The sequence below is a fragment of the Pantherophis guttatus genome, chromosome 13 (genome assembly GCF_059756535.1).
Source record: "Pantherophis guttatus breed Tessera chromosome 13, ASM5975653v1, whole genome shotgun sequence".
Lineage (NCBI taxonomy): Eukaryota > Metazoa > Chordata > Lepidosauria > Squamata > Colubridae > Pantherophis > Pantherophis guttatus.
In genome coordinates, this window is record NC_142075.1 from 24207269 (window position 1) to 24231028 (window position 23760).

Sequence of the window (23760 nt, forward strand, 5' to 3'; positions counted from 1 at the left end):
CCAAATGAAAAGCCGGCCTCGGGGAATCGGTGATGGGACAGGAGCCCTCAGGAGTCTGGAATCCTAGCTTGGAAACCAAAGGAGACGACGTCTTTTCTTCACAAGGCAGACTCTCCCATTCAAAGAGTTTTGACTGGGATTGTTCAGGTTGAAAAGTAACTAATTATCTGAATGCCTTTCATTAGCGGAAGGGATCATTTGAAGTTTCATTAGCCAGGATGAGTTGTAGCTAAGCAGGAGCAGGCTTGTTGTCTAGATGATGTGTGGGAACTTTGTGGCACCGTAGATCCAGGCAGGGAGATCTTGGGTGGAACAAAACGTTTTGTCTTGGTGGAGCAGGTGTCCTGTAGCTTTGCTGTCCTGAGACGAATGAATGTATTTTTAGAGACACGGCAAACACGGCACACTTCAAGCTTGCTTTGTTTCCATGGTGGACCCATGGCTTGGTGAAGAGCCCCTGCTTTCTGTGCACACAACACTCAGTTCATTCCCGTATTGCCAGATGAAAGGGACAGTGAGCAGACAACAACTTGACATTGACAAGAATGGCTGTCAAACCCAACTACCCACAGAAGAGAATATTTGCAGCTCAGGGTTGATCTGTGGGCTCCTTGGTACTCTCTGAGCTTGGTGCTTTTCTTCCAGATGTTTCATGACCCAATGAGGGAACATCTTCAGTGCTGGGAGGGAGTGGAGTTTGTAGAGAGGAAGAGGAGGAGAATGATGGGATCCTTGGTGCTCTCTGAGCTTGGTGGTTTTCCTCCAGATGTTTCATGTCCCAATTAGGTAACGTAGCTGTGATGATGATGTTACCTAGTTTGATAATGAAATATTTACAAGAAAACCACCAAGCTCAGAGAACAGCAAGGACTCCACTAACTCAACTAAAAGGGAAAGTTGATACAGGATTGATTGATTGGTTGATTGATTGACTTGGTGTCTCCAAGTTGGTGCTGGCTCTTTGCAACTACATTGCTAAGTTTCCTCTATGACAATACCTCACTAACCTGGTCGTTCAGGTCTTCCAGAGGTGCCCCATTACTACTGCAACAGAGTCCATCCATCTTGCATCTGGTTGTCCTCTTCTTCTCCTTCCTTCTATCTATTCCAGTATCAGACCCTTCTCCAGAGACCTAAGTCTTCACATCACATGTCCAAAGTAGGATAATTTCAGCCTGGTCATTGGTGCCTCAAGTGACAATCTGGGTTGATGTGTTCAGTTGAGTCCCCTTCTGTGCATAGATGGATGTTGTAGCATTGCAACCCTGGTGAAATCCTTGAGAATAATTTAGCGGGGTTAGGATTATATCAGTCTTTTGGAATGGCGAGCTCCTTGGTTGCCTTTTTTGTTTCATTTTTGGAAATGCTGATGCTTGAAAAAGAAAGAAATGAAGGTGGTTCCATCTCCTTGAAAAGGCATTTGACCTTTCCATACCTCAGCCAGGAGAGAAAGTCTCTTTGGAATGACTTTTTGTCATTTTTAATCCAACCGCTAGAACTTTAAAGCAATATTGTTTTAAAGGTGCAGTTCTTTGCATTAACACAAGGTGTGGGGAAGGAAAAGAAAAACCACAATTAATATTTTGAAGAAGTGTTTAGATCTTCTCCTTACATCTCAGCCAGAAGGGAATCTCTCTTTGAGAAAACTTAAAATATTTGTTAGACCCAAGAGTGTTACCACAATATTAATATTATTTTAAAAGTTACAAGAGTTTGCGAAGAAAGATAGAAAATTAAACCTATTTGAAGACGTGTTTCTTTTTCTCTTTGACATCTCAGCCAGGATGGGAGGCCTCTTTGAAGGGCCTCTGTGATCTGCTTCAGTGAGAATGACACAACCTGGTGATGTGCCTTTCCCAGAGGCATTTCAACTTAGAAACATGGCCTTCTCTCAGCCTCCTCTCAGAGGAGGAGAACGATGAAGAGGGGAAGGAGGAGGAGGAGAAGGGAAGGAAGGAAAAAAGAAGGGAAGGGAGAGAAGGAGAAAGAGAGGAAGAAGAATGGGGAGGACGAGTAGAAGGAGAAGGGAAAGGAAGAAACGGAAGAGCTGAAGGTGGAAGAGGAGGAGGAGGAAGAGGAGGAGGGGAAGAAAGAGGGGAAGGAGAAGGAGAAGAGGAAGAAGGAAGGGGAAGAAGAGAAAGAGGGGGAGAAGATGGAGAAAGAGGAGGAGAAGAAGAAGAGGGAGAAGGAAAGGGAGAAAGAAAGAAGGAAAGGAAGAAAAAGAAAAAGAAAGAGGAGGAGAAGGAGAAGGAGAAGTTAATACATCTATTTCTTCTGGGCAGGTTCAATTGCATATTTGAATTATTCTCTCTTTCCAAACAACCTTGTTCTTTCTGCTCTATGGCCAAGGAAAGCTTGTTGACCTTCTCCTTTTCCTGACCCAATCCCTGTCTTCAAAATCGTGTGCCAAATCCTTGCTTGTCTAGACTCTCTCCTATGTAAAACTCTATAAATGCTTTACATCCATGCTGCGAACGGGACATTATTTTAACGTTTGCACATGTTCTCCATTTCTCCTTTGGCACCGGAAGCCAAACACTGCATGCATTGCCTACAAGCCAAACTTCACATAAGGTATCTATTCTCAAAAATGGACAATCCAAGGAAATGGTCCCACAGCAACATGACGAAAATTAAATATTCCACCCAAGAGTTTTTGTTCCTTGATCCAATATGGTTTTGCTTTCCTCTTAACAGGTCCATATTGAACCACAAGAAGAGGAATTCGGTTTCCTCCATTCCCACAACCAGAACCCACCAGAACCCCCACAAAAAATCTGAAAAAGCACCTTCTTCAGATGTATCCCACACCTCTGCCTCAGTCAGATTCCTTCACTGAAGTCAGGGAAGTTGGGTTAATATTTGAAAAAGCCCTGGTGTTTCCAACTTGGCTAACTCCATCACAAAGAGATTTCCTACAGGTCTCACACAGATGTGGTGGAAAGCAAGGCAGATCCATAAGGGTGGACCACAAAGCATTGAGTCCTTTGGATGCTTCAACTGTAAATAATCAAGATGTCCTTGAGAGGGGAGATGAAAAAGAAAAAGGGTGTTATGGAGCAGAGGAAGTTGAATGTTTTCTGCTGAGGGAAATGCAAGACATGTGAGGGAAAAGTCTTGGTAGAACTTGAGGAGAATCTGTATGCAGGGTGATGGAGGAAAGTCAAGCTAGAAGGTCAATCTCAGATGTCTTTGCTTGGGAGTTGGAAACTTGTCAGAATGATGTCCCAGGCTAAGCTAATCTTTCTCTTAGGACCTTTTCCAGCCAACTCTTGTAAAAGGTGGGTCATTTCTTCATCCACCTTCTTGAGGTGAAGCCATTGGCCCATCCACCTTCAAGCCATTGGTCCATCCACCTTCTTGAGGTGAAACCATTTGTCTCCAAGCTGACTGGAGACCTCTGGGAGTTGAAGTCCATATATCTTAAAATGACCAAGGTTGAGAAACGTGAGTTTGGGGAAACAGTGCATCTCTATGACTTTTCTAAGTGGGTTTTTCTGTATAAAAACACAAAAGAGCTTCCAGGTTTATTTGTTAATTTATTTTGGTGTAGCTTCCCCAAAGATACACTCCATGTGTGTGTGTTGAATGGCCTCTAGGCAGAATCCGCACATTATTACTTCTATGTGCTACAACAGACTTTGTTTTAATGACTGTGCATTTTTGATTGCCATGTTTTTCACTGCCAGCCGTTGTCGGATCTATGACTGGCCTTTTAACCATAAAAGTCTTAAGGATGAGACTGCAAAGAGCATTCTCATTGGGGGAAAAAAAACCCAATGCAACATTTGTTTTAATACTCTTCAGACCTCTACTTTGAAAAACTCCAAGATAATTTTGGTTTTGTAGAGCACTGTGTGTTCTTCTGAAACACTATTAGAGGTAATTCAGACTTCATTTATGGTGGAAACAGTAACCATGACTTCACAATCTTGTGGTGTTTGTTAAAATATTTAAAAGTGTCTGGTCAAACCAGGATTATTTTGAAAAGAATCTCTCCTCCAAATCACATACGAACAGGCAGATTGCCCTGCAATCCCCGGTATTTTTTTTTTTTAGCTTCTGGTTATTTACTAACTTTTCTGCTACAATAATTTCTTGCTCTTTAGTTCTCATTAATTAAGTTGATGAAACGAATCCTTTCGAAGAGGGGCCATTAATTGCTGTGTGTTTTTCTAATTACCTTTTTGTTCATTTTGTACTGTATCCGTTATCATCGCCATAAATTATTGGGCAAATCTGCCAGTGATGTTAACACAATGTTCTCTCGGCTCTTCTCAAAGCCTTGTCCATGAGGTGAAAATCAGTCAGATGTAGAAAAAGTGGTGATTTTGAGCATTTTTATAGGAGATTTTTTTTTGTTTAGTTTCAGAGACAGTATTGCACATGTGCATTATTGCAAATTTTAAGCAGGACAAGAAGCAACAAATGGAAACTAATCAAGGAGAGAAGCAACCTAGAACTAAAGAGAAATTCCCTGATAGTAAGAACAATTAATCAGTGGAACAACTTGCTAGCCATAGATAAGAGGACTTCTTAGGACCCACAGCCTTCATGGAACAAAAGAGTTTCCCCCTTTTCTGATTGCACAAAGGATTCGGTGCTTGAAACTAGCCTTGGAAAAAAAACAACAAAGAGCAAGTTTTCCCTCCAGGAATCTCACCTGTTCAAGTATTTATGCAAAGCTCCAATGTAGACTAAACTAAGCTAGAGGAAAAAGGAGAGGACTGAAACTCCCCTCTAGACTACAAAGAACAGAACAGTATTGTTTGGGGGAAATCGCTCGTGTGGTCTTCTCTTCTTTGCCATCTCTAGTTTCTATTATTCTAGAACCTTGCCAACTTGCTGATATCCTTCCCAAGGTTGGCACCAAAGAAGGAGACAAAGATGGCCCGGCCAAATCTTTTCCATTCCTAAGCCTAACCAAAACCAGAAGTTCGGTTGGATCCCATCCTCGCCTTGCGTATGCTTCCAATTTATACCACATAGGAGTCTGTAAAATCTGCAGCTGAGGCAAATTGAAGGGAAAGGCTGCCCAGCAGCGATGGTGACTGTAAGCTGGATGATCTTGGACAACAGCCTTCTCTTCCAGCTGTTTTTTCCCATCCTACCAAGTGCAGGGGAGACATGGCTTCTCCGAGGCCCACAATCCCAAACATCAATTGGGGTGTGTTGTTAAGCAGTTCTGAAAGGGGGAAGGGTTGGGGAAGAATGTTTCATGGGGTCTGGCATTCTGTGGGACACTAGTTGAAAACGAAAAGAAGGGAAAAAAGCAGAGACATCACCCTGCCAACAAAAGTGCATATAGTCGAGGCTATGGTTTTCCCAGTTGCAATGTCTGGCTGTGAAAGTTGGACCATAAGAAAGGCTGAGCACCAAAGAATTGAGGCCTTTGAACTCTGGTGCTGGAGAAGACTCCTGTGAGCCCCTTGGACTGCAAGGCGATCCAACCGGTCAGTCCTAGAGGAGATCAACCCTGACTGCTCCTTAGAAGGCCAGATCCTGAAGATGAAACTCAAATCCTTTGGCCACCTAATGAGAAGGAAGGACTCACTGGAGAAGAGCCGAATGCTGGGAAAGATTGAGGGCAAAAGAAGAAGAAGGGGACGGCAGAGAACGAGGTGGCTGGATGGAGTCACTGAAGCAGTCGGTATGAGCCTAAATGGACTCCAGAGGATGGTAGAGGACAAGAAGGCCTGGAGGAACGTTGTCCATGGGATTGCGATGGGCTGGGCACGACTTCGCGACTAACAATAACAAGTTGAAAAGTGGGGATTCTCTGCAAGGCAATATAATAATACAGAATACCAAAGAACAGAGTTGGAAGGGACTTGGGAGGTCTTCTAGTCCAACCTCCTTCTTGAGCAGGAGATCTTATACCATTTCAGACCCATCTCTGTCCAATCTCTTCTTATGTGATGGATTCTGTTCCATCATGGAACATTGCCTGGCTAGGTGGCTCAGTGGCTAAAGACGCTGAGCTTCTCGATCAGAAAGGTCGGCAGTTCGGCAGTTCGAATCCCTCATATAGGTCTCCTGCATGAGCAGGGGGTTGGACTAGATGACCTCCCAGGTCCCTTCCAACTCTGTTACTGTTATGGTGTCCCAGTTGAGTTTGGTTCAAGGCTGTGATTCTGCATGTTGGTTTGAGTCATTTGCTGACTCTCATTCTGAGGTCTTGACCACCAAATTCCCCAGAACAAGGCCAAACTGACTCTAGAGAGCAGATCTCCAAGAAACGGTATAAAAAAGACCACAAAAAATCTTTGTATTTTCTACTGATTCTCCCACACAGCCATTCCTGTTTCACATTAGTGGATGGCCTCTCTACCTACCTAATGACCATTTTACCGCTCTTAATGCGCTGAAATATTAACCGTTCTTTCCAGTGGATACGAAAAGTCAACACGTTATGCCTTTAATGGAATATAAAGTTTCCTTTTGCAATCGCACAAACTACTGCCTTTTTCTACACAAATTGTGGGTGCCTCTGGCTGAGGTGGAATTATAACCGGGCATAGATATCGCAGTACTGCAAATTCAATAATACTTACAAGTTGCCCTTTATGCTGGAATCTGAGTTTATTGGACCACACGGGAGATCAGGTTTCAAAACAGGTTGAAAAATATATCTATATATCTGAGCACTGTTTGTTTGATAGAATTACTAGCCAACCACAAAGAAGCATTCATTCAGGGAAAACATTCATTGAAATGTTTTCAAATTAAAAGAAAGGACGCAACTCCGTTATAAAAAGGACTGTCTTTTCTGCAACATACAGCCTGTTTGAATAAGAATCAAAACATTTATTTCTTACCACTGATGGTACCCTGGTAGTTTCCGATTTATGACCACAATTGAGATTAGAATTCCTGTTGCTAAACTGTTAAGTGAGCTGCACCCAATTTTAGGACCATTTCTGCCTTCCAAGCTTGGTAGTATCTATGGTCTAACCTCCCTTAGATCATAAAAGGCGATGGATCGTGGATTTTGGTTTCTTTCCTTCATTTATTCAATAATTTGATGAAAGCCCTAAGTAAGGCCTGCTGGTCTCAGACAAATTGGCCATCAACAGTCACACAGAGATAAATGACATCTATATACCACTCAAAAGAGTCAATCAATAAGCCAAAAAGGAAACAAAAAGATCAAAACACCTTCCTTCCAGCATCCAGCAATCAACACCCAAGATAAGCAGAGATTACACGAGACTACCAGTCAAGAAGTCAACAATACTCCAATCTAGGAACTACTGACTCAGACAAACAATACAACAGTAAACAGAAGCCTAATCAAGGAATCACCCAGACCACACCCGCTAACACTAACAAGAGAAGTCATGTGTAAACAGGGAGCAAACCCCACTCTTTTCTAGCACTGATGATGGCACCTAGTTGGGTCATGAAATGTCTGCAAGAAAACCACCAAGCTCAGAGAGCACCAAGGACCCCATAATTCAACCCTGAGCTATAAATATTCTCTTCTGTTGATCCATAGGTCCTTTCCCTAGAAGACTAGGTTGGGCCTTCATCACACACCACATCACCCTCAGTGATGGAGGTGGACTTTCTTCCCATTCCGTGAAGGTCCTTATTTGTAATAATTAAATTAAAAGGTCTGCTGGCCAGAAGATCCATTTTGCACTGCTTTAGAAAAGACACATCGAATGAAATATTGGGGGCCATAATGACACCTATGGACCTTTGGTTCACCCAACAGAGAAAACCACACTCCTTTTTCTTGTGGTCACATCAGAGGGTGCAATCCGGGGATAATTGTGGGGTGAGAATCCATGCTGATCAGGGATACAGAATGAGAATAGGATTTCTAAAGGGGTGGGCAGTCTTCCCCCTGGAGAAACTTCTTGAAAAGGAACAGAAAAGTCTACAACACTGCATTATTGTGAGTTTGGCGCCACTGTGTGGTTCAGCATCAAAGTGTCTGCACAATTTTGTATAAATATGCAGAATACACTCCTCCTCCTTGTTTTTCTAATAAGGGGGGAAAAGTCCATTTTAGCATGCCTCATCAGTGGCTGAATTAACCTAAATTAAGTCTAGGTCAATGGTTTTCTTATTTGTTACTCGTTATTTCTTACTTTTCTTCGGCTCTCTGCTTGTTCAGCAACTTTAAATCAACGCTGCTCGTATGACCCTTGGTGACATAAATGGGACTATGACAAATCACCCAGCAGATGGCACTGAAGGCCTATTAAAGTCACTGGTGGATCATACATCTCAATCATTTCCAGAGTCCACCAAGCCTAAAATATAAGTTCCTTCTTTGTAAACTCTGCGAATTGGACCCCAGGGAAACCAAATTGCAAATGAAAGATATTTATGCCTAAATAAAGAGATTCAGCGTGTCTGCCAAGTCACCCTCCCTCGGTAGTCCCTTATATCCGTGTTTCTCAACCACGGCTGCTGGAAGAGGGGTGGACTTCAACTCCCAGAATCCTCTGCTGGCTGGGGAATTCTGGGAGTTGAAGTCTACCAATCTTCCAGCTGCCGAGGTTAGGAAAGACTGCCTGATATCATTCTGCACTTTTGTTGTGGTCCACCAGCAGCCTGCAGAGCTGGCAGCAGAGTCGGACAGTGAGGAGGCTGGGAGGAACATGGGTCAGTCCTGGAGTCTGGAGAAGGCTCAGACGAGAGCTCTGCTTTGGAGGCAAAGAGGGGGACAGGGCCATCTGGGAGTTATGTGCTGCCTCTGGAGCCTCCAGAGTCTGACGCCAGCGAGGCCAAGGAACAAGGGGAGCCTGTTCCCAGTATGCACATGAGCAGAGCTGCCAGAAGGCAAGAACAGTTAAAACAAAAGGGACAACTCGGGAGTAAGGCTTGGCCCCTCCCATAAGACATAAAGGAGGAGCAAAGGCACGTGAGCCTTTGCAGGAAGCAACTTTGTTCGTTCTGGTCGGTTTAAATTCTGAAGCTCCGTTTTGACTCTGTGCTCCGTGTGGCCTGGCAAAGCTAATTGCCAATTAGGTCTTTGGCAGCGTGTCAAGGGAGATAAAGGTGGGTGCTTATCAGCCTTATCCCGAAGGACTGTCGTACTCTTTACAAACTATTTGTGACTCATTACGGGCTGTGAATGAACAGAATTCATAGCCGTTGAAATAAAAAGAGGGTTTTGGGGACTAATTGTGTGCTTTTTACTGTCTCGGGAAGCCTAGATCAGAACAACTGTCTCATTTTTTTTTCATCCCGTAATGTATTCCTTCAATAATAGAAATATAAGAAATTACAATGCAATAGGAGACCATAGGTTAACTTTCTGCCCAGATCTTCTCCTTGTCCACCCCTCAACTGAAAACGCCATAAATCTGAAAATTAACCAATGGTCTATGGAGATTCTCAATCATCCAGGTCATGGTTGAAGAAGATTCTTGGATTAGAAGTGAATCCTTCTTTTTTTTTTTTTAAGGAAACAAAAACCCAACAAAGTGCAGTTGCCTTTTGGAAAAGCACCTTTGGGACACCCATCTATGGTCTTAGGGATGAAATCCCGCCCGGACAAGCAATACAGCATCCAAGCACAAGGGAACCAGAATCGCCAAGGACAAAGCAAGGGGAGAAACTCAAGTCAAGTGTTGACAGCTACATTCTACTTTTCGCTTAAGTCAACAAGCTTAAAAACATTTCTTATCAAACAGTTGCAGGATAAAAACATGGAAGAAGAAAGCAATTGTAGCTACTCCACTTCTGGTTTCCCCACACTAAGTTGGAAGAGTGCTTAATATCTCCTTGAATCACACACAACTCAGTCTATACGCACAATGCCCTCATCGCAATCTTAAAAGGAACCCACACCTGGACATTAAAAGCTTTCCGACAGGCAGTACAATGGCTGTGTAAATAGACATGAAAGAGAAGCCACAGATATGGCGATTACGTAATATCTACTTATCTGAATGCAAAAATCAGGTTTGCTTTCAAGAGCCTCCTTCTCTTCCCACAAGGTGTGGGGCCGCAAACCACAAAGGTCTTTTAAAAGCATGGCAGAGATCATGTGAAGAGATTTCACACTCTTTACAAAGTCAAGGACATCAGCCAAAATGACATTCTTGGAAATTCAGGACTAAGAAAAGGAAATACACGAAGGAGGATATTTGTAGTTTAGGGTTGACATGAGAGGTACCTCCTTGGTGCTCTCTGAGCTTGGCTGTTTTCTTGCAGATGTTTCATTACCCAACTAGGTTAACATCATCAGTGCTAGTAAGGAGTGGGTTTTGCTCCCTGTTAATAGTCAAGTGGCTGGCCCTGTCAGTGTTGGTGGGATTGGTCTTAGAGGTTGTTGAGTTGGGCTGTTTACTTTTTTGGCATTGTCTTGATTGGGATATTGTTTACTTCTTGATTGTTGGTCTGATGTTTCCTAGTTTGGGTAATGAAACATCTGCAAGAAATCAAACAAGCTCAGAGAGCACCAAGGACCCTTCAAGGAAAAATATATATATTTACATAGCAAGGAGTTTGGGATTTGCTATCAACAGTTCTGATGGCAGCCAAGGGGACAGGACATATTCATGGGGAATCATGATATAATGCAGGGGTCTCCAACCTTGGCAACTTTAAGACTTGTGGACTTCAACTCCCAGAGTTCCTCAGCCAGCTTTGCTGGCTGAGGAACTCTGGGAGTTGAAGTCCACAAGTCTTAAAGTTGCCAAGGTTGGAGACCCCTGATATAAAGGACTGAATATGTATGGTTTCTGGCCATTTCCTTCCATCATGGATGGCAGAAATCAACAGGGAATGGGGAGTTGCAGACTTTGGCCTATCATAATGAGCTTCCCAAATATACCCAGTTGGATCCAGAAGGCTTGACTTAATGGGTCAAGAGCCTGAGATTGACTCAGAATTGCCTTGGGCTCAAAAGATTTGAAGTCTACGTGTTATTCAGCAGTGTTATCTGCAGAGAGAAGGCCAAAATCGCTGTTTTTCCAGAGCTCTGAGTTATATAAACAAACATGGGAAGAACATCTGTGAATGAGAGTGTTAAAAGGATATGTGATCATTTTACGCACACAACATGTTTCCTCGGTTTTACAGTACAATTGCTCCGTGTGTATTCTGACATGAATCCAACGGGGTGTTACTCATTGGGAATGAATGATAATAGACACATTTTTTTTCCATGTTTGTATCTTCTCTTCCAGCGAGTACAGCCGCATTGTGAAGTTGGCCTGTGGGCATTACATGGACTCAGCTTGGATCAAAACATCAACAGCCTCCTGGCCTTCAGCCTTATATCAAAAGATGCCTTCATAAATAAATTGAACCCCAGCCATATCTTCCATCTAGAAAGATAACTCCAACTATGCTTTGAATCACTAAAAATAACTTCCAAGAACATGCCTGATCCTCTCCAGATGTGGACAAGAAGAGAAACCTAGACTTACAGGAAAAGATTGTGTTTATCTATTTTTTAAAAAAAAAAAAGTCCAAAGAAATGTACAGAAAATATTTACATTCCTGGTGGTTTTCTCTCGTTTTAGGCTATATGAAGCTGTGGGAATCACACGGAAGAGGAAACTTCCAACTTAAGAAGGTTGATGTCCTCCTTACCTTGCATTGCCCCGACACGCAGATGGAGGTTCCATTTTGATCGCATGGTGTCCCGTCGATAACTTTCTCCGCCTGCCTCACGTAGAAGCGATAGCCGACCGCTCGGCAGTTGAGTTCACATTTCTGAGTGCCCTTCACTGAAAGGAAGGCAGAAAGGGACAAAGTGGGACAAGACACAAACACCAATATTTCCCCAAAACTTCTTAACATGGTTTCATTGTGCCAGCCCCATCAGCAGCAGAATGAAGTGATGGCACCAGGAAGCAAATATATATATTTTTAGGAGGAAGTGTCTAGGGACAGGATTTATGCAAGGATTCCGTTGGGATGTCAGATCAAAGGACGTTCAATCAGATCCCCAAATGGAATCAACTCTCTGCATTGGAACCATGCCACTCAAAGTGGATGTATTTAAGTGGAAAAGGATTTCAATTTAGAGCCATGGTGGCGCAGTGGTTAGAATGCAGTATTGCAGGCTGGCTCTGCTGACTGCCAGCAGTTCGATCCTGACTCAGCCTTCCATCCTTCCGAAGTCGATAAAATGAAGACCCAGATTGGTGGGGGCAATCTATAAACCGCTTAGAGAGGGGTGTAAAGCACTGTGAAGCGGTATATAAATCTAAGGGCTATTGCTATTTCCAAGGCAGGCCTGCTGATAATGCTGGGTGAAAAAACAAACCGGGTTTCTCTCCTGCCCCACAATCTATTTTGGCAACTCTGGAGACAAGGAGTCATCGTCCTTTGCTTCTGGGTATCCTATATCCAATGACTAAAATACTTCAGACTGTTGGATTATTATCTCTCTGTTGACTTGCCACTGGACACATTGGTTGGAATTCATGGGAACTGAGCTTCAAGTACATCTGGAGGACTCCAAGTTGTCCTATCTATCCTTGACCCTTCAGGATTAAGCTAATCCCATAAAATGCTCTCTTGAATGTTTCTTGAAACAAACCATGAACATGTTGGCAAGTTGCCTGACTGGTCCCACACTCCCACAGTTACCTCCCTCCTCCAGTTCTCCAAAATGTGCAAGTCCTCTTCTTTTCTCCTCCTCCTCCTCCCCACCCCCCAACGTCCACTAGCAGTGGTGACATCTCTCTTTCCTTTAAGCTTTAGAAACAGCTGGATGGGTTCTGGAAGAAAGCGGTGGTAAAGCCAGTTCTCTTTGCCAGAGATCTTGTAGTGGAAGAAGGAAAGGAGAAGGGATGATGGGAGCACTATTGGGGTTCTTAAAAAAAACAACAACTGCTAATGACAGAGAAATGGAAGAGGGTTGACTGAGCTGAGGGAGCTGAACTGTATCTGTGGCATCTTTATCAAGTGCAGTAGATGGAAACTAATCAAGGAGAGAAGCAACTTAGAACTAAGGAGAAATTTCCTGACAATGAGAACAATTAATCAGTGGAACAACTTGCCTCCAGAAGTTATGAATGCTCCAACACTGGAAATTTTTAAGAAGATGTTGGATAACCATTTGTCTGAAATACTGTAGGGTTTCCTACCTAAACAGGGGGTTGGACTAGAAGACCTCCAAGGTCCCTTCCAACTGTATTCTATTCTATTCTATTCTATTCTATTCTATTCTATTCTATTCTATTCTATTCTATTCTATTCTATTTTCCATTCCATTCCATTCCATTCCATTCCATTCCATTCCATTCCAGTAAGGTGTCTAAAATAGAAAGTAAGCCATCTAAACCATATGCAAAGCAAGTGGAATTCTTGCTGATGTCAAGCTTTCCAACTTCACTCACATATTTTCTGTAGGTTAATTTTTTTCCCCTTGAAATCAGAGCTGAGCATGAGATCTCTCTGCTTTGGGCTATGGTGGCATTAAGTATTTGGCTCAGAACATTGCAGAAATTTTAAAAAGAGAGAAGAAAGAGGAAGAAATAGAGGAATCGGATCTTCTTCAGAATTTCTCTAGAAGCAACACAGCTTCTGCTTGGCCAGATTTCTTCATGGGCTGATATCGTGGCCAGGATTTGAATGAGGGAAGGCATGCCTCCAAGAGATCATTAAACTGTTTTGCAATCCCATACTACTAATTTAAAATCTATTACTAACAATATAAAACACCTAAGGGTTGCTTAAAAGATATGGTCATCTGATTTTACTTGGTTCTACTTTTTTCCTTTCCCAAGTTCGAGTCCATAACCTTCTGTCCTTGCATTCATGTGTTAGATTTCTGCCCACACATGTGCTTCTCCTTTCTAATAGGCAAGTTTTCTATTTCGTAATCAATTTCTTTGCAAGATATAATGTTTAATGTAGCAGATTCCTTGGAAAGCCCATACTACGCTAACCCCAAAACCTATCATCATATTCAGGGCGGTTTTGATTTTTCCCAAATGTAGTTTTGAGATATCTTGAGATGGATATTAGCATGTGCAATGAAGAAGATGCTTGTTCTCACCACACTAAATTCACTTTTGGCAGCTGATCCTACTTCTCTTGGACAGAAACCCAGGCAGGATTAATTTTACAACCTTTGAAGCAATCATGAGAAATGAGCGTTATCTGTTCCTAAACTCCATCCTGATGCTCCCAATTTAGAACGGGGCAGTTCTAATTTTAAAAGCACATTCTTCCATATCGGTTTACAATCTCTTCAAGGACAGTTTTTCCTGAAACTTCCAGTTCAACATGACAACCAATTGCCCCCAGGACCTTCTCCCTCACATCAAGAGGGGTTGGGCCACCTTCCATCATGGAATAAAGGAATCCTAACAAAACGAAAGACAATGCTCAAGCTACTCACATGAAGAATGGTTGCAGGAACTGGGTATGTCTAGTTTAATAAAAAGAGGGACTAGGGGAGACATGATAGCAGTCTTCCAGTATTTGAGGGGTTGCTTGCCACAAAGAAGAGGGAGTCAAGCTATTCTCCAAAGCACCTGAAGGCAGGCAAGAAGCAATGGGTGGAAACTAATCAAGAAGAGAAGCAACCTGGAATTAAGGAGAAATTTCTGACAGTGAGAATAATTAATCAGTGGAATGGCTTTCTCTTCAGAAATTGTGGATGCTCCAACACTTGAAGTTTTCAAGATGAGATTGGACAACCATTTGTCTGAAGTGGTATAAGATCTCCTGTTTGAGTAGGAAGGGGGTTGGACAAGTGGTGAAATCCAATTTTTTTTACTACCGGTTCTGTGGGCATGGCTTGGAGGGCGTGGCTTGGGGGGGGTGGCAGAGGAAGGATACTGCAAAATCTCCATTCCCTCCCCACTCCAGGGGAAGGATACTGCAAAATCCCCATTCCCTCCCCACTCCAGAGGAAGGATACTGCAAAATCCCCATTCCTTCCTCACTCCAGGGGAAGGATACTGCAAAATCTCCATTCCCACCCCACACCAGGGGAAGGATACTGCAAAATCCCCATTCCCTCCTCACTCCAGGGGGAAGGATATTGCAAAATCCCCATTCCCACCCCACTCTGGGGCCAGCCAGAGGTGGTACTTGCCGGTTCTCCAAACTGCTCAAAATTTCCGCTACCGGTTCTCCAGAACCTGTCAGAACCTGCTGGATTTCACCTCTGGGTTGGATTAGAAGACCTTAGAGATCCCTTCTAACCATGCTATTCTGCTAGACTTCATATCAATCTTGGTGATCCATGTCACAGCCAGATCAATGTTCCTGGGCCCAATGTTCAAGACGATTAAAGAATTAGAGGCATCTGAATTGGGGGATAGAACTGTTCCTCAAGCGAATACTACAAGATTCTGCCAGCCTGCCTCTTGACTTAATAGCAGATCTTCTTCTGAAGAAATCTATGAAGACTTTGCAAACCCTCGTAGACCCCATCCCTGAAAGTGGAAGTTTCAAGAGAGAGAATGTAGTCAGGAAAAGGATGGAAGGTTATCCAAGAGAGAGCCAACCTAGAATTAAGGAGAAATTTCCTGTCAGTGAGAACAATTAACCAGTGGAACAACTTGCCTCTAGAAGTTGTGGCTGCTCCAACACTGGAGGCTTTTAAGAAAAGACTGGGTAACCATTTGTCTGGAATGGTGTAGGGCCATGATGGCGAACCTGTGCCAGAGGTGGCACGCAGAGCCCTCTCTGTGGGCATGCACGCTGTCGCCAGCTGCTCTTGTGGTTTCTGGCACGCATATGTGTGCCAACCAGCTGGTCTTCGCGGGAACCAAAGTGCTGGAAAATGACCTGAAAATGGCAATAAAACCAGCCAAAAAACAGTTGTTTTTTCAGGCCATTTTTCAGGCCATTTTGGGGGCTGTTTTCTGGCCCTTTTCTGGCTGTTTTTTAGGTCAAAAACAGCCCAAAAATGGCCTGAAAATGACCCAAAAACAGCCTGAAAATGGCCCTCAAAACGGCTAAAAAACAGGCATGCACACGCTGGCCAGCTGATCTTTGGGTTTCTGGTGCTCCGGCATGCGTGAAGACAAGCTGGCTGGCACGCATGTACATGCCGGAAGCCTGAAGACCGGAACGTGCATGCATGGACATGCATGTGTGCACCCTGGAGCGCCAGAAACCAGAAACCAGCTGGCCGGTGCACATGGTGTGCCAGCCAGCTGGTCTTTGGGTTTCTGGTGCATGCACATGTATATGCATGCACATGTACGCAAGTTCCGGTTTGGGCACTCAGTGCGGAAAAGGTTTGCCCTCACTGGTATAGGGTCTCCTGCTTGAGCAGGGGGTCAGACTAGAAGACCTCCAAGGTTTTTTTCCAACTCTGTTATTCTGTATTCTGCAAATCTAATCCTTGATATAAAAATGTGTGGAAAAATACCTTTAAAAACATCACAGGTTAAACTCCCCTTTAAGAGCCTCATCCTCTTCGTTGGGACATTTCTGAGCCAAGAAATTCTCATATTTCTTGTCTCCAATCTGTTGAATACTGAATCATGTTTCATAAATCACTGATCCTTTCTAATCTCTTTGGCTTAATTTATCTGCCATGCTTACTCTTGTTTCTCCTCGGGTCACATAAATCTTCGTTGAGTTTGGGAAAGTCTTCCTGAATTTGTTCAGGCTTTGACATCTGTCTACCCTTAGCCCATCACTCATTCCAAATACATGCCACAGGAAAAAAGCACCAAAAAAATGATTATTAAGAGTTTATGGGAGTGAGCCAGTAACATACCATTTGTTTACTGCTTTTAAGAGCATTCCATGAATAAAGTAGACATGAAATAGATGCTTTAACCAAACATGTAACTAAAATTACTTATTTCAGTCCGAGGAATTGTCCTGGCTTTGCCTTGCTTTTAATATCATGGAATTTTAGATATTTTGTCCTTATTAGGCCGTCTTTGCTCAAAGAATCTCAGTAAAGAGCCCTCTCCTTAATTTGTATCTCTGACAAATTTTCCTCCTTTTAGTGCTGTACTTAAATTATTTTCAACCCTTGCAAGAAAGTCACCAAGCGTTTTGCACTGATGAATTGCAATCTTGGGCAATCTAGAATAAAACCTTCTGGATTTAATCGGACTTCCTTCTGAGGAGACATACAGTATAAGAATCTCATTGTGTTTGTGGGATTCAATGGAAATGCTACCATCAAAGCACAGTATGGCTTGGTTAGAAGGAAGGTGAGATCAGCATATCTTTGCTTTCCCTAAATATCATAGGGTTTTGGTTTTTTTAACCCTCTCATTGTCAAACTAAGCAGTATTCTCTCTTCAATTATTGTGTAGAGACTGAAAAATCAGATATGGTGCAGTGGATAGTTTAAAAATAAGCTGATTACGTTCTATCAGGTTGATGCTGATTGTTAGCAATCATATGCTAAGTCTTCTAATGGTGCCACCCATCCCCACTAAGTCCATCCACCTTCCTGCTGGCCATCCTCTTCTCTTTGTTTCCATGAGGGCTGGATCTTTATATTGATTGATTGATCGATTATGTTTCATTCATTTGATGCTGAATGATGTGAGCAACTAGGTTTTAACTGCTGTGACACTGTTTTAACTGTTGGTTGTACACCATCCAGAGTCACATGCAATGAGACAAGTGGTCATCTAAATTTATCAAATCAATAAATAATGTTCTCCAGGGGAACTATCCCCGATTTGTTCCTCCGGATCCTCCAACTGTAAATCCACCCCTCGCTGTGGGTTGTCCTCTTCTTCTTTTTCCTTCCTCTTTTCCAGCGTTTTGAGACATGCCTCAGGTAGCAAATTTGGGGTCACCCTTAAAGAACCAGAAATTCCCAACATAAATTATTTGATTTTGCCTAAGGGAATACTGAGGTTATGAAGAAGTCCAAGTGAAGCCAATGGGACAACAGAAATTAAATGGGGAGAGTTAAATAAAAAGGGGGAAAAAAGAACTGTTCTCTAAAAAAGAAGGGGAAACCTACCACAAAAGTCCTCTTCCTTTCACTTAGTGTCCACTGGGGGTCTCCACAAGTCCATGCAGTTGTGAAGTTCTCCATGAATTGGGCATGTGTACATTTAAGTGTCGTTTTCATCAATTTATATTTATATAAACTTTCCCCACAGTTTATGGGAAGGAAGTGGCTCCACCCAGCCACTTGCTCAATTCCATTCAGTCTGTCTTTGTATTTATTCCTCGTGATAAGCATTCCATACGAATGTAGTTTTATTGGGTGGTTGTGATTAGGTGACCAGGACAAACAGATACAGCATCTCATGGCAACGGACCAATATAAACAAATCTTCAAAGGAAAATGGAACCAAGACTTCACTCACAAACACACCATTCCCCAAATCAAAATCTGGGGACTCTTGCTTCCCTCCTGGTGAACTTTCAAGATCAACCCTCAATATCATAACTGAAGGCCATGGATAAATCAATAGGAAAGGAATCAAGAATGTCTCACTCTAGTTTTTGCAAGAAAACTCAGGGGTTGCGTTGTATAGATCCAGTGGTGGGATTCACCACTGGAAGTTCGCACCACTTCGGGAGAACCGGTTGTTAACTTTCTGAGCAGTTTAGCAAACTGGTTGTTGGAAGAAATCATTAGGGCAGAGAACCGGTTGTTAAATTACCTGAATCCCACCATTGTATAGATCTATCTTGTTGGAAGTTTCACACTACCTTCCAGAAGGCCCACAATGGTTAAAAGAACAACCATTCTTGTCCTCTCCATCTTTGAGAAGTAGTGGGATTATGAAGGTCATCTATGGCCACCAGAGTCAGTTGACATAGACACACCTGCCTGCCTCTTCTATGTCTAACTATCAAAGATGCTAGTGAACGTGACATAGCTTGTAAGTTCCACATTCATCTGCAGACAATACTATGCAAATGAGTTGCATAGCAGGGTAATAATTCTCCATGTGGGTTGGAAGGAGGAAGCCAAGAAGGCTCACCAAGTTCATGGTGAGACTGTAGCTGCTTCCATTACAGAACTCGCCTTCAATAGTTTTGTCCTAAGGACCTACGTTCTTCTACAGATCAGTGTGTATGCAGCTTGGAACTATCTCTGCAGGATTTCCACTCTCACCCAACAAAAATCTGCTGAAATCCAACCTTAAAACCAAAATCCTCCCCTTTGTCTGCTGAAGTAAGAGCTCAACCTTCCAGAGGACACCACAATAAAGAAAGGAGAAATGCAGATAAGCTCTTAGCAAACGGAGGGTGCCAAGATGGCCTTAGTTTACCTCCCTGAGCAACTTTTCATCTTCTCTGTAAAATCTGCAGATTAGATGGGAGGAGGGGGAAAGTGTTTTGCCCCAGGTGCAATCTTTTGGAATGCACCTCTCCCATGACATCATGACTGAATGGAGAAAAAGTAAAGAGAAGAGAGGGGAAAGGATATTGTTGGGTTCACACCCCGTGGAGGAGAACATTCCTGGCTTTCATTTTGTAGAAGATGATTTATCACCCATTCCTAGTGCTTGCAAGTCTCTCTTCAAAAGAAACCAGAAGTTAGGGAAGGCAGCAGGCAGGCAGGTAGCCTCCTGAATTAGCATGACAAAGAAGAAGCTTTCCTACAATCTCTGGAAATCCATCAAGAGACCACAAAGCTTTGACTTTGCTGAGTTAGCTGAAGAAGCATCCTTTCTAGATAATACCCAACTCTGGCCATTAATTGACATCTTTGCTCAAAAGCAAAGGAGATCAAAAAGCTTCTGTCTTTGCAATGCTTTGGAAGGATGGAGTAGAATGAGCCCGTGCGGGTTGCAACATGTCTATCAAACAATGGAGAGCGAGCGAATCCCATTAACAGGTGGGGCTGTTATTCTTGCTGGGGACTCAGAGGAGAACAAGCTAAAATTACCATCTCCCAAGTTTCATAGGCAGATCCAGGGCCTCTCTAAAAGGTACATAATTTTTCAGCAGGAGGGAAATTATTCAAGACACAGAGAAGAGCCCCTTTAACCAGCATTTGTTTTCATTTAACCGCACGGAAATAAAATGCAATCAACGCTAATTCCCCCCCCCCCCCTTTAGTTACAACAATAGGCTGCTTCTGGCCTTGCCTTCTCTGGAGCAAAACAACGAGGTGAAATGCACTGGGATTGGCCATTTGATATTGCTGTTAATTGTAGATGAAATTATTAATGGAGGTAGTCCTTGATTGACAGCCACAATTGTGATCGAAATTTCCATCGCTAAGCAAAATGGTTGTTTAAATGAATTGCACCTCATTTTACAACCTTTTTTGGCCACGGTTGTTAAGCCAATCACTGCAGTTGTGAAGTGAATCATTCTCCCGTTGACTTTGTTGGTGGAAGCCAGTTGGGAGGGTCACAAGCAGTGATCATTTGGCTCAAGGATGCTGCAATTGTAGTAAATTTATGCTAGTTGCCAAGTGACTGAATTTTCATCCCATGACATTGAGGATGCTGTGATGGTCATAAGTGTGAGGACTGACCATGAGTCATTTTTTTTCAGTGCTGTTGTAACTTTAAACGTCACTAAATGAATGGCCATAAGTCAAGAACTACCTGTACTTTGAGTGGCGTCAAAGAAATCCAACAGCTATGTCTGAAAGCATGAAAAGGTAGGAGGTATGGAAAGAGATTGTGTCTTAGGATGGATGATGGTTGACAAGAACTGTCAGGCGCAAAGGATCAGGATCATATATTAAGTTCCAGTTCAAGTCTACACGGAATCTAGTCAACTAAAGTTCAATACTAAATCGATGCCAGATAACAGTCAACGGAATTCAAGACAGGCCGGACTTGAATCATTTGCAGCAATGTAAGGATTCTAAGCTGATGATGCACTTAACTCCGCCATCCAGCTCTGCCTTCTTTTCTCCTTCAAAAAGATCTCTCTTTCAAAAAAAAGGACTTCGTTTACAAAATTGCAAAGACAAGGAGCATCTGGTGGTCAGCCTTGGTTTTCAAGGATATATCATCAATCTTGCTAGTCCAGTTCTGGACCCCTCCAAGGGGTCTATGCCTCCAAGCTCAAAGAGAAAAGGCCGTTTCTTCTCCTCGCTTCCCAGGAATGTTTTGGTGCCAGAAGTTGAACTTTGGAATTTACTTCCTGCAGAGTAAAGACTTGAGAGCTGAGCCACATCTGGGATCTTCTCCTCCAACAGAGGAAGAGGAAAAAATCAGCAAGGGGCAGCTTGAAGAGATGAGATTTGTTTCATAAAGTAAAGGAAGAGATTGAATTAAATGAATACCCGCTAATAAAGAATCCCACTCATGATTATCAAGCTAGCAAGCTAGCAAGAGTGTGGAAACTTCAATTCCCAGAATTCCCTAGCCAGCATGTGAAACAATGTCATTGTTTCGGTTGTGTTGTGCAGTACTTTTAAAAGGTACTTAACTTGAAAAGCAAGACGACAATACTCCGAATAAACTTAACATAGTTGTACGTTTGAAGGACAGCTTGCATTCTTTGCAATCTGCTTTTGTCAAACAAGTTTAAAGGGGGGCCAGCCAAACACATCTTCACCACAACTTGAGAAAGCAAGATGTCAGCAGTCGAGTTGCTGAACGGGCATAAATAAAAGTTAAATATTGCTTGGATGCAATTGCCAGCATTCTGCTCCAATCTTCTAATGAATTGCTACAAATCCATGCTTCCCAAACAACAGCGAGTTCCCAGTCTCATTCTCCCCCTTTCCAAGTTGGCTCGCAAGATCTGGCTTTTTTTGTTATTTTATTTTCTTTTAATCAGGTTGGCCACTGGTAAGATTCTTAAGAAATGCGTCTCGCTCTAATGAGATAACCAAAAGCAGAATTATATTAGCAGGCACGGGCACGGCTGGGCCCAGGACAAAGTTAATTCATCGAACGTGATGCTTCTCTCTTGCCCGGAGGAAACCTTTGGATCTTGGGCAATTGCAAAGCCATGAAAATATATGATGCAGCAGGGTTGCCACGAGGAAAAAAGGGGCAGCGAGAATTTAAAAGGCCTCCCAAATTAAATCAACTTTGCCTCCCTGGCAAAGTTGAAAATGTTGAAAGTCCCTGATGGTAATAAGATCAACGCATTTGTTCAGATTCTTTCTTTGCGTGCAAGGAAAAGGGGGGGGGGGGAAGGAAAGTTAGCTCACACAGTTTGGGTTTGTCCAAAAGACTGAATCACGTTTCCACCATATTTTTGCCTGGTGTCTTTGATTGAATTAACCATGGTTGGGTTAACCATCAGCGATTGTGCAATATGAGCACAGTCCTAGGGACAACCTGCGCTTGGCTTCCAAGGAGCCATAGTTAATTAAAAAAAAGAGGGAGAATCAATTAATACTAAAACAGAGGTATTGTCTTCTTAATTAGTGCTCATTAATTAAAACCATGGGTGGGTGACTCAATGGGCTAAAATACAGATCCCGGATTGTAATCCACGTTGCCTAAATTCATACAACTTCCTAAGTCAAAATCAAATAACAGAATAACAGGGTTGGAAGGGACCTTGGAGGTCTTCTAGTCCAACCCCCTACTTAAGCAGGAGACCCTATACATCCCAGACCAATGATTGTCCAATCTCTTCTTAAAAGTCTTCAGTGATGGAGCATCCACAACTTCTGGAGGCAAGTTGTTCCACTGATTCTCTCCATCAGGAAATTCCTCCTTAGTTCTAGGTTGCTTCTCTCCTTAATTAGTTTCCATTCGTTGCTTCTTGTCCTGCCTTCAGGTGCTTTGGAGAATAGTTTGACGCATTCTTCTCTGTGGTCCATTTATAAGACCCATTGATAATTGTGCATTGTATGAACTTAACTATCTTTTCTTGAAAGCCCTGGTGGCGCAGCAGACTAAAGCACTGTTATTAACATCAGCTGCCTGCAATTACTGCAAGTTCAAATCTCACCAGGCTCAAGGTTGACTCAGCCTTCCATCCTTTCTAAGGTAGGTAAAATGAGGACCCAGATTGTGGGGGCAATAAGCTGACTTGTATAAATATACAAAAGTATGAAGGCTATTGCTTAACGCACTGTAAGCCGCCCTGAGTCTCCGGAGAAGGGCGGCATATAAATGAAAGCAAAAAAAAAAGGGGGGGGGGAGACTATTGCTTAACGCATTGTAAGCTGCCCTGAGTCTCCGGAGAAGGGCGGCATATAAATCAAATTTTAAAAAAAAGATAATTCACTTACTCCAAACAGTTGTTACATTAGCTCTGAATTTTCCATCTGAGACATCTTATCTTGCACTCCATTCTTTTGGAAGGCAACACTCACTGTTATGTACATTAATGTTATTGGCAAAGGGGATGGGGTCAACGAATATGATTCTTATTTGCCTTCTAAATACTTCAAAACAGTCTGAATATTCCTTTCTCAAAGGATGTAGATCTGAATCAGCTTGGCAAACGATCAGCTGCATAGTTGAAAGACAGAAGGAGCTTTGATCACCAGATTCTCCAAAGGGACCTTCTGCGTAGGGCTATCTCAGGGTTTCCTAATCCTTCCAAATTTCCTTAGCAACGTTTTTCTTTTCACTTTCTTCTTAAAATAATTGCTCCACAGCATTAACGCTACGCTCAACAGCCGAGAAGATGATCCATTTTGAAACTTTGGAGAGAGAGAGAGGGAGGGGGGGTTCAGAAGAAGTAGTTTCTTCTGAACCCAAAGGTCCAGAAGAAACTACTGGACCTTTGGGTTCTCCCAAAAGTAAATTTTGAAACATAGGCAGTGTTTCCTTTCCTTCCTTCCTTTTTTCTTTTTTAAATTGACTTTTGGTCTTGGAGAATCTTGGAAGAGGTTGGACGTAGCACTGAAAGGCTGAAATCTAAAGGGTTTTGAAGAAGTGACCAAATCAAAGAGCGGGCAGGTTTTAAAGCAGGTGGGTAATTTTGCTTTGGCTGGAG

General features: G+C 42.8%; 1 protein-coding gene across 3 annotated transcripts in view; it reads right to left on the minus strand.

Annotated features, from left to right (window-relative positions):
- Positions 1-23760, minus strand: part of THSD4 (thrombospondin type 1 domain containing 4) — a 151438-nt gene that overhangs the window by 80096 nt on the left and 47582 nt on the right. For all 3 annotated transcript variants that reach the window (XM_034409438.3, XM_034409439.3, XM_034409440.3), the window contains exon 7: positions 11563-11699. In XM_034409438.3, the coding sequence (XP_034265329.2) occupies positions 11563-11699 (137 nt within the window). The remainder of the gene's footprint in view (positions 1-11562; positions 11700-23760) is intronic.